Source organism: Narcine bancroftii, chromosome 6, assembly GCF_036971445.1.
Source record: "Narcine bancroftii isolate sNarBan1 chromosome 6, sNarBan1.hap1, whole genome shotgun sequence".
Taxonomy (NCBI): Eukaryota; Metazoa; Chordata; class Chondrichthyes; order Torpediniformes; family Narcinidae; genus Narcine; species Narcine bancroftii.
In genome coordinates, this window is record NC_091474.1 from 200,996,177 (window position 1) to 201,008,300 (window position 12,124).

The following is a 12,124-nucleotide window of genomic DNA, read 5'->3' on the forward strand; positions in this document are numbered from 1 at the left end:
CAGCAGCTGGCGATGGCTCGATGCAGGAGCAATGGCCGTTTATCGTCACCGCTCTGGCAGAGCCGTTCCAGCTGCCTGGGGGATTAAGGATAAGTAAGATGGCCATTGCTCCTGCATTGAGCCAGCTGTCCTCACGAGTGAACTCTGTGACCAGGTCGAGAGTCATCTTTCCACTGAAGGTAAGAGAGGGTGTCCACAGGCAGGGACGGGGGTCTGAGTCAGTTTTGAAGTTTTACTTTAAAATAAATAAACATGCTAAATTCACAACACCCCACACCCCCTGTTTTGTGTGAATTTTTTTTAAAAAAACATCACATTCGCTAAAAGGGACCGCCATTTCAAAATGATTCTGAAATCCTCAAGATTCCGAATTACAGCAGGTGTCAGGTCCCGATGATCCCGGATAAAAGGTTAGGTACCTGTACAAGAGTTGAGGAAAATATATGTGTAGATCACTTTTCTATTTATGTGTGAGGCTCAAGTGTTTTAAATGATACCTGTAAGGTAAAAACATCATGAGATGGGACCGGAGAAGGAGTCACCCAGTATTAAGGAGTAACAGAATGCAGATGTGACCTTGTACACTCAAGATAAGCTTTGCACTAACAAGAATGATGTGCAGCAGACTAACAGAGGAGGATAGCATCAGTTTATTCACTGGACAATGTAATGGTATGATAATTTACTAAGTACGTATCCTGAGGTATATATAAAAAAAAACACCACTCGCTGATAACAGCAGAATGCGCCTTCTCCAACTAACACTGTTAGTTGCAAGTGTTACAATCCGGCAATAAAGAACAAAGAACCTTGATTTCGACTCAGTCTGGTGTTTGACTCACTCATTCATGAACAAAGCAGACCTAACATACCCTAATGTGTTTTATTCTAATGTCCATGTGCAAATTCCTCTCAGTAAGTGATTTCTTGATAGCTAGTAGAAATAAGATTTCTGCTTAATTTAATTTTTACCTTTTTAGCGCAAGGTGTTCACAGCTGCAGCATCTCTCTGCAGATGTAGCAACGATCAGCCAACTCTTTGGAAGTTAAAAATTAGTGCCCTTTATATTTAAATTTGGTAGTAAAACTTTCCAGTTTGCAACTTCTCCACACATTTTATTTGCATCCAGTTCCAAATTCAAGTTTATTGTACTGTAAGTGCAGTGATAAGTTTGCTTTGCATGTATTCCATCTAGTTACCCCATACATAATACAGAAGTCTTTCTTTGGCTTGGCTTCGCGGACGAAGATTTATGGAGGGGGTAAAAGTCCACGTCAGCTGCAGGCTCGTTTGTGGCTGACAAGTCCGATGCGGGACAGGCAGACACGGTTGCAGCGGCTGCAGGGGAAAATTGGTTGGTTGGGGTTGGGTGTTGGGTTTTTCCTCCTTTGCCTTTTGTCAGTGAGGTGGGCTCTGCGGTCTTCTTCAAAGGAGGTTGCTGCCCGCCAAACTGTGAGGCGCCAAGATGCACGATTTGAGGCAATATCAGCCCACTGGCGGTGGTCAATGTGGCAGGCACCAAGAGATTTTTTAGGCAGTCCTTGTACCTTTTCTTTGGTGCACCTCTGTCACGGTGGCCAGTGGAGAGCTCGCCATAAAACACAATCTTGGGAAGGCGATGGTCCTCCATTCTGGAGACGTGACCCACCCAGCGCAGCTGGATCTTCAGCAGCGTGGACTCGATGCTGTCGACCTCTGCCATCTCGAGTACTTCGATGTTAGGGATGAAAGCGCTCCAATGGATGTTGAGGATGGAGCGGAGACAACGCTGGTGGAAGCGTTCTAGGAGCCGTAGGTGATGCCAGTAGAGGACCCATGATTCGGAGCCGAACAGGAGTGTGGGTATGACAGCGGCTCTGTATACGCTTATCTTTGTGAGGTTTTTCAGTTGGTTGTTTTTCCAGACTCTTTTGTGTAGTCTTCCAAAGGCGCTATTTGCCTTGGCAAATCTGTTAATACAGAAGTACAAACACAGTAAAGGCTGCAGTATTATATGGAAAGATAACATTTTGCTAGTGTTGAGGTTCCTTCATATCCTGGCCTATACTTGGGTAGTAATATTTGACTTCAGTCATAGATGTAGCTGGAATATAGTAGTGGGCTGAGTATATAGTTTTGTGGTTAAGCATGATCACAGAGAGTGTGCTGGCACCAATCTCATAAGCCGCTTTCAGGTGCTCGGATGCAGACAATGTGGCGGCAGACGCGGCTGGGGGAGTGGAGCTGGGTTGCGGAGAAGACGCCTTTCTGTCACCAGAATGTGCTGGCTGAAGGAGAGCCACATCCGAGCGAATGCCGGCTCCTGTGGACTGTGACCATAGTCCCACTGCTGCTTTCAGGTGCAATGGTGGATTCTCCGAGCCAGAGAATATACCTACAGGAGGAGGGTTAGGTAAGTGCTTCTCCTGGCCGGATTGTCCACTTTCAGATGGCCAGCCGACAGCCACATTGGGGTAGAATAGGTGGCTTTACAGTCGGTTATTCTGGCCACCTGAAAGTGGCTATTGATAGTAACCTGCAGAACAGAGTTGTGGATCCATTTGCAGAGGTGGGGTGCTGCAGCCAAGTTCTCTGAGTCTGGGATGAATTTATTTGGGACACTGGTGATAAAAGCGGAGCAATAGTCAATGAATAGTGGCATGGCTTAGATGTCCTTGTTATTTAGAACTGTGCATAGATCCAGAGAGAAGGCATCTTTTGTGGACCTGTTATGGCAGTAGGCAAATTGAAATAAAATGAGGCTGAAATTGATCGAGACCAACATCTGAAAGCTTTTCAGGATGGTGGATGTCAGAGACCCCAGCCAGTAGTCATTAATATCTGCTATGTTTTTCTTTGGCGCTGGGTTAATAATGGCCTTTTTAAAACAGGTGGGTACTTCTGCCTGTAGCAGGAAAGGTTGAAGGCATGTCCTAATACTTTTGCTAGCTGGTCTGTGCAGGCTTGCAAGAAGCATGTAGAGTCCCTGGGTGAGTTGCTGTCCACTGGTTGACTCTCAGGAAGACTAATGTGACATCTTTGGCAGTGCCCAGGGATCCAAGTGTGCCTGAAGTTGATGTGATGTATGTAGTTGGCTCACTAGCCTTTTGTTTGAAGTGAGCTTAGAATGAGTTGAAATCATTGGGGAAGGACGAACAATTGCTTCTGCCCTGTTTTACTTTGTAGCACAAGACAGCATGCCCTCCATGCCACAATTGCCTGGTGTCTGAAGATTGAGCGGGTTTCAAGTTTACTTTAGTACTACCTCACAGATTCCCTGATGGAGATCATGGCTGGATTTTGTGTCAGGCTAGATCTCCTGACTCAAATGTCTGAGACCTAGCCTTCAGTGAGTGGACTTCGCAGGTCAGTCGTAGTTTCAGTTTAGGAAGTGCTGGGATCCATTTTGCCATACAGTTCACCACAGACTTTCTAATGTAGTCAATGAATGCCATTTGATTATTTTGCAGAATAGAAGACTATCTTGTTCTGATTCACATCTTTGTCAATGGGAGTGCTTAATTATTTCCACTGTTTACATACCATATTCTTTTAATTTCCTCTTGCCTATTTGCAGTTTTTTTTAAGCTGACGGGGACAGCAATTTATCTTAACTAGTAACTTAAAGACAAATTGAAGATCAATAGATTTAAAATTACTCTACTACATATATATTGGAGTAACAACTTTACAGAACATTGTTTTCTTTGTTGTGGTGGAGTCTGTGTCCAAAGCCGCCTCTAGCGTGAGCATAAATGTTTTGTGCTCTTCCCACTGTATCTATCAGTTTACTGTGGTAACCTCATATCCCTTGATTATTCAGAAGCATACTGATCTTTGTGAAGAGAATATTCAAAGACTGATCTTACCCACGCTTTTTGGTAGAGAATTCCAGAAGTGTACAACCCTGAATGAAGAGGTTTATTCCCATCTTATAGGAATATAGGAAGGGAACATTAGCAATATAAATTGTCATGTGTTAATCTCAACACAGCAAAGATGTATTCACATATTCCAATTTTTAAAAAGTCACAGAGTAGGGTTGTGTGGTGGATTCATAATAAAGTTGAGGTTAAGTAAATGATTCGTACTCTGATATGAAAGTAATGCTTGATTTCCTCTGATTATAGTAAATTTATTTGATAAACTACATTTTAATGTTGCAGGCTTACAATATTCATGTAAATGGCGTGTTGCATTGTCGAGTTCGATACAGACAACTTTATGGACTACATGAGCAGGTATGTTATTAGAGTTTGTGTTTTATAAAAGAATATTTGGTTACAGGGAAGTCTGCTGTGATTGTAGTGCAGAACACAAGTGCTGGTGAAACTCGGCAAGTCTTGCAGCGTCCTTAGAAAGCAAAGGGATGCAACAAACCTTTGAGGCCTCAGCCCTTTGTAAAGGTATGAGCAAAAGGCAGGCAGGTGCATGAATAAAACTGGGGAGAGGAGAGAAGAAAAGGCAGGGTGAGGGGCACAGTCCAACAGCCACAGGTGGATACGGGTGGGTGAGCAGAAGAGAACAGGACTGCATGGTTAGCATAGCAATGCAATGCTGTTAAAGCTCCAGTGATTGGGATTGTGGTTCGAATCCTGCACTATCTGTAAGGAGTTTGAACGTTCTCCCTGTGTCTGTGTAGGTTTCCAATGGGTGCTCTGATTTCCTCCCTTCAAAACTACTGAGACTGTAGGTCAACTGGGTGTAATTTGCTGGCATGAGCCTCTGTCCTGAAAGGGCCTGATATTGTGTTGCATGTCTAAATTAAAAAAAAATATTTCAATTGATGTTTACATGATGCACAATTGAGCAGTACAGTTATATATTGTATCATAAAATTCAAAAGAAGAGGAAAAAAAAACTTGCATTCAAACTCCTACCATTAAGCTAGGTTAAAAAGGTGACACATAGGAGTCAAGTTACAACAGCCTGGACATGGACAGCACAGCATTAAAGCTTCAGAACAACCCTAATTCTGTAGGTTGTGATAATAGTCCAAAAATAAGCCCCACATCTTTTGGAAGTTGGTATTTAACTCTTTAATGGCATGTCTAATTTTTTTCTAAACTTAAACAAGACATATCACTTAACCATTGTGAAGATGGAGCATTATCTTTCCATTTAATCAAAATTGCACATCTTGCCATCAATAAAATAAAATATCAAATTCAATTTTGAATTGCGTATATTGACTGCCAATAATAAAATCTAAAATTAGGAAACGCTAATCCGCTGTTCCTTTCAGCTTTTTGAAGATGATTTTTATTTAAGTGGGTGTATTTTCCTTGCCATATGTAGGAAAATGTAAAAGTCAAGTGACTCGAAAAAGGATTTGGGAATGAAAATTAATATAGATTGGAAAAATATACAAAATATTCATTTTAATAGAATTGATATGACCAATCATGGAATAAATAAATGTGACCATCTCAACAACAGTAATTTGACCTGTTTAAATAAACTAGAATTTTTTTTAATAACCCCATATAATTGTAATACCAAGATAGGTAAATTGATCCTCCACAATCTTAAAAGAAAAATTAGAATATCTTGGTATAGAACCATTTAAAGGTATAAGTTCATTTTTATGCAGATTTAACTTGTACCCGGAAAACTGACTAATATGAGAAAGCAAAACTAATATGCTTGGTAAAGAAACATCTGGATTAGATACAAACAGCAAAAGATCATCTGCATATAAGGAAACATTGTGTTCAATGCCTTTCCTATGGATCTCTATAAAATCTGTACTTTTATGAAGAGCAATTGCTTGAGGTTCCAATACCAGGTCAAAGAGGAATAGACTTAAAGGACAACCTTGATGAGTATCCTGTTGAAGATTAAAAGGTTTTGATTGCTGTAAATTAATAAGAATTGAGGAAGTAGGACATAAGTATATTAATTTAATAAAACACGGTCCAAAATTAAATTTTTCCAAAGTAGCAAATAGATAACCCCATTCTACCTAATCGGAAGCTTTCTCTGCATCTAAAGAGAGAACACATTTAGGGGCAGAAGTGAGGTAAATATAAAACATTCAATGAATGGTGTACATTAAAATAAGAATAACATTTTTAATAAAATGGGTTTGATCTTCTGAAATTATTATGGTAAAATATTCTCCAATCTATGGGCCAATATTTTAGACAACATCTTCATATATATGTTAAGTAAAGAAATAGGCCTATAAGAAGCACTTTCAAATGGATCCTTTTTCTTTTTCAGAATAAGAGAAATCCAAGCTTCATTAAGATGATATATAACCATATATAGTACAGAACAGGCCAGTTTGTCCCTACTAGTCCATGCTGGAACAAATCCCCACCCTCCTAGTCCCACTGACCAGCACCTGGTTCATACCCCTCCTATCCTCTTCCCTCCATGTAATTATCCAGTCTTTCCTTAAATGTAAATAACGTTCCTGCTTCAACCACCTCCGCCGGAAGCTTATTCCACCCTTTGCGTGAAGAAATTTTCCCTCATGTTCATGTTCCCCTTATAATTTTCCCCTTTCAATCTCAAACCATGGCCTCTGGTTTGAATATCCCCCACTCTTAATTGAAAAAGCCTATCCAAGTTGACTCTCTCTGTCCCTTTTAAAATCTTGAACACCTCCATCAAATCCCCTCTCAATCTTCTACGCTCCAGAGAAAAAAGCCCCAGGCTGCTCAACCTTTCTCTGTAACTCAAACCCTGACATCCTGTCAATGTTCTTGTGAACCTTCTCTGCACTCTCTCTATTTTGTTTATATCCTTCCTATAATTTGGTGACCAAAACTGCACACAGTATTCCAAATTTGGCCTCACCAATGCTTTGTACAATTTCTTCATAACATCCCAACTCTTGAATTCAATACTCCGATTTATGAAGGCCAACATCCCAAATGCCTTCTTCACCACTCTATCTACCTGAGTATCAACTTTGAGGGTACTATTTACCATAACTCCTAAATCCCTTTGTTGCTCTACACTCCTCAATTGTCTACCATTCAATGTATATGACCTATTTAGATTTGCCTTTCCAAAATGCAACACTTCACACTTATCCGTATTAAATTCCACCAGCCATTTCTCAGCCCACTCCTCTAGCTTTCCTATATGTCTTTTTAAGCTACGGTAATCTTCCTCACTGTCCACAATACCACCAATCTTTGTATCATCTGCAAACTTACTTATCCAATTCACCACCCCTTCTTCCAGATCGTTAATATATATAACAAACAATAGTGGACCCAGGACTGATCCCTGAGGAACTCCACTAGTCACCGGCCTCCAATTTGACAAACAATTTTCTACATTACTCTCTGACACCTCCCATCCAACCATTGCTGAATCCATTTCACTACTTTATTTATACCTAATGCCTCCATCTTTTTACCTAACCTCCTGTGGGGAACTTTGTCAAAAGCTTTACTAAAGTCTAAATGGACAACATCCACAGCCTTCCCTTCATCAATCTTTTTCGTAACCCCCTCGAAAAACTCTATAAGGTTTGTTAAGCATGACAAAACCATGCTGACTACTACCTATCAATCCCTGTTCATCCGAATATTTGTAAATGCCACCCCTCAGAACACTTCATCAACTTGCCCACCACAGACATCAGACTCACTGGTCTATAATTTCCAGGCTTACATTTGGACCCTTTCTTAAACAGCGGAACAACATGAACCACCCTCCAAACCTCTGGCACTATCTCCGTGACCAGTGACATCCTAAATATCTCTGTTAATGCCCCCACTATCTGTACACTAGCCTCCCTGAGTGTCCTTGGGAATACTTTGTCCGGACCCAGAGATTTGTCCACCTTTATCTTTTTAAACACTGCCATCACTACCTCCTCGGTTATCCTTAAATGATCATGACCTCCCCACTATTTTTCTTTACTTCAATTGGTACAATATTTTTTTTTCCCTAGTGAATACCGAGGAAAATAAATCATTTAAAATTTTCCCCATCTCCTCTGACTTCTCACATAGCCTACCCTCCCTATCTACAAGGGGTCCAATTTTATCCCTCACTAATCTTTTACTTTTGATGTACCTATATAAACCCTTTGGATTTATTCTTACTCTGCCTGCCAAAGCCTCTTCGTGCCTCTTTTTGGCCTTTCTGATTTCTTTCTTAAGATTTTTTTTTTACACTCCTTGTAGTTGTTTATACCTCTTGTGCACCTCCCTCTTTCTCCTAACCAAATTTCTAATATTCCTCGAAAACCAAGGTTCCCTATGACTTCCAGCCTTTCCTTTGATCCTCACTGGGACATATCTACTCTGTAGTTTCAAAATTTCTTCTTTGAATATTCTCTATTTTTCATTTACATCCTTTCCTGAAAAAAAATCATGTCCCACTCAATACTCCCCAAAGCCATTTTTATTCCTTTGAAATTTGCTTTTCTCCAATCCAGAACCTCAACTTTAGGCCCTTCTTTGCTCTTCCCTAAAACTACCCTAAAACTAATATAGTTGTGATCACTAGACCCAATTTGTTCTCCAACGTTAACCTCAGACACCTGACCTATCTCGTTCCCTAACAGGAGATCCAGTATTACACCATCCTGAGTCGGTTCCTCTATCTATTGATTAAGAAAACTATCTTGTACACAATTGACAAACACTAGCCCATCCAGCCCTCTTAATGTATGCGTATCCCAATCAATGTGAGGGAAGTTAAAATCTCCCATGATCACTACCTTATGTTTATTACACATATACGCTATCTCCTTACAAATTTGTTCCTCCAATTTTATTGGCCCATTTGGTGGTCTATAATACACTCCTATTAGTGCCCTCATGCCTCCTCCACCCCACAATTCCACCCAAACAGCCTCACTGGACGATCCCTGCAAATCATCCTGCCACCTCATGGCAGTAATGTCCTCCTTAACAAGCAGAGCAACTCCTCCCCCTTTTTTACCCCCTGTTCTATCACATCTAAAACATTTGTATTCTGGAATATTTAGTTTCCAGTCCTGACCTTCCTGTAACCAGGTCTCACTAATTGCCACAACATCATGATTCCAAGTGCCAATCCATGCTCTAAGCTCATCATTCAGAGAATGACCCTCACATATATTCCCTTTTCTACCTTTTACCTTAACCTCCATCCTTCCTTTGTTATCTTTATCATTTTCAACTAGGTGGTCATGCACCCTAGACACTGCTCGCAAACTCTGCTCCCCACCCCCCTGCCAAACTAGTTTAAATCCACCCCCACAGCTATAGCAAATCTGCTTGCCAGGATATTGGTCCCCCTCCAGTTCAAGTGGAGTCCGTCCCTTTTGTACAGGTCCTACCTTCCCCAGAAGAGATCCCAGTGATCCAAAAATCTTATCCCCTGCACCAACTCTTTAGCCATGCATTCATCCTCCACATCCTCCTATTACTACCCTCTCTAGCGCGTGGCACCAACAGCAATCCAGAGATTACTACCTTAGAGTTCCTGTTTTTTAACTTCCTGCCTAATTCTATGTATTCCTGTTTCAGGACCTCATCACCACTTCTAACTAAGTCATTGGTCCCCACATGGACCATGACTTCTGGCTGCTCACCTTCCCCTTGCAGAATTCTGTGAACTCGATCAGAGACATCCCAGACCCGAGCACCAGGGAGTCAACAGACCAACCTGGATCCCCAATCTCGTCCAACAAACCTCCTATCTGTCCCTCTGACAAGCGAGTCCCCAACCACAATTACCCGGTTCTTATCCCTCCTTCCCTTCTGAGCCTCAGTCACCCAATTCCCTGACTCCTGCCTTCTCGGGGTGACTGTCTCCCTGTAACTCCTCTCTATCACTGCTTCTGCTTCCCTTATGATCCTCAGTTCATCCAATTGCAATTGATGGAAGGTTCCCTTGTTTAAATGTGTCATTAAGAACAAAATTAATTGGAGCACAAGCAATTTGGAAAAGGATTTATAAACTTCCACAGGGTACCCATCAGGTCCTGGAGATTTACCAGATTTTAAAGAGTAAATTGCAAAAAGTATTTCATCAAGATATAGGTGCCTCCAGTCTCATAGATTTATTCTGAGAAAGCGAAGGCAAATTAAGGCAGTCCAGAAAATCTGACTTTGAAATACTATCAATAATGGATTCAGAAATATACCATATGGAATAGAATTCTCTAAAGGTATCATTTATCTTAGAATAGTCAATAGTATCCGTAACATCTTCCGTCAAAATCTTATTAATTTGTCTTTTAGCAGGTATTCTTTTCAATTGACTAGCCAAAAGCTTACCAGACTTTTCACCATGAATGTAGAACTGACTCTTACTCCTCAAAAGTTGCTATTCAATGGAATAAGTAGAAAGAAGATCAAATTTTAAGTTCAACTTTCCTTTTATATAAATCAGGATTTTTAACTTGTGCATACTATTAATCAATTTGTTTAATCTGATTGATTAAATCTAATCCTTTGTTTTTAGTCTGCTTTAAGACTAAAAACAACTTCAGACACATGATGTTAATTTGTATTAAACTTGAAGATGAAACAGAATCAGCCAAAACTTTGTGAGCTTTATGCACAGAATTAAAAAATTTCATATGGCCATCTTCCAAGGTGATCTACGGATGGGCTGGATACAACAAAGCAGATCTAAGTCTTGAGTACCTTGTCACAACTTCTCTATATTCTTTCCTCATCTCCAAAATTAAAAAAAAATATTCAATTCGTCATATTTGTTGACCCTATATTTCAAATCTCTGTTGTGATGAGCTTCACGAATAACACAATTCTTGATAGTAATTAAAATTAAGAATTTCCAAACATGAATGATGTTCCGAGGTTGGCTTGGGAACTAGAAACTGATGTGCTCTGTTGAGCTCAGGCTTAGTAGCAAAAAAACTCTCTTCCAAACACATCCACGTATATTTAAGAAGTCAGTTAACTGGTGTTACGAGCCCGGAGGACCCCAAAACCCAGCTGCAATAGATATTCACCAAGACAAATGGTTATTTAAACAAAAGTTGCTTTTAATTATCTTTAAATGTGAAAACAATCACACTTTAACTTAACTAACCTAACTTAACCCCCTTCTAATTCTAAGCACATGTGTATGTAATGTGTGTGTAAGTTCAGAAACGTTCTTTGGTTCACAGTCCAATCTCACTTTTCATTCCTCCAAGTTCACTGGTTGCAGGCAATTCTTATACTGTGCACAGAATTTAACATTTATAAAATTCACCAAGCTTTGGTGTTTGAAAGGTAAATGGTTACCACTCAGGAAGGTTCTTGTCGGTTTTCAGAGAAAGATTTGTTATTCCAGGACATCAACAACTGATTCCTTTTTAATCAGCCACTCCAGTGTCTTGCTGACGAAACTTGTCCCCTTCAGGGTTCTCCAGATGATGACCTCTTACTTTCAGGTCACCACAGAGTTCCTTTTTGTTTCCCTTATTCCAAGTGAAACATTAGACAGCTGGTCCTCTCCTTTCGTATGAACTACAAGGGATTTGACCAGGCCGTCTTCCAAACGGGACTTTCCACAAGCTTGCCAGCTTGACCTGTTCTAGTCCCAGCTGCTGTTACCAACTGTAAAAGTGATCTCTGTGTGTGTGTGTCTCTCACTCTCCCTCTCTGAGAGAAAGCCTGTTTGACTCCATCTGCTTGCAAAACCACATGACCCTCTGAGAACAAGTTCTCTTCCAGACAATCTGTGGCTCCAACAAGATCTTTCATCTGTTGCCTTTTGTAAAGTCTCTTGAGCTCTCTTCAAAGCTCTTGCAAAAGCAATAAGGTCCTTGTGTGTCTAGCATGGGGCAGAGCTTCAGTATTTTAAATAAGATCTGTTTTAAAGTGTTTGAATGTGACCTACTCTAACAAACCTTTCCCAATTTATCTCCCAAAAATATATCTATATACTCTGTAGGACTGTCCTTTCTCAGTATCTTCCTTTAAGCCCAAGATTCTAATGTTTGGCATCTGCTCCTGCTCTCCAAATCGAACACCTTCAAAGCTAACTTGAAGTTGTTAGCAGACATTACTTCACTTTGAGTTTCCAATTTATACAGACTTCAAACCAACCTCCAGAGTATCTAAACATTCCTCAATTGATGAAATCAATTGTAGGACCTTTTCAAGCTTAAAAGCAATCTCTTGATGACTTTCTTTCACTGATGCAGTTATTTTTCATATAATCTCCCAT

At 40.4% G+C, this 12,124-nt stretch overlaps 1 protein-coding gene across 4 annotated transcripts in view; it reads left to right on the plus strand.

The window, feature by feature from the left end:
* Window positions 1–12,124, plus strand: part of snx17 (sorting nexin 17) — an 84,290-nt gene that overhangs the window by 25,273 nt on the left and 46,893 nt on the right. For all 4 annotated transcript variants that reach the window (XM_069887199.1, XM_069887200.1, XM_069887201.1 and 1 more), the window contains exon 2: window positions 4,147–4,221. In XM_069887199.1, the coding sequence (XP_069743300.1) occupies window positions 4,147–4,221 (75 nt within the window). The remainder of the gene's footprint in view (window positions 1–4,146; window positions 4,222–12,124) is intronic.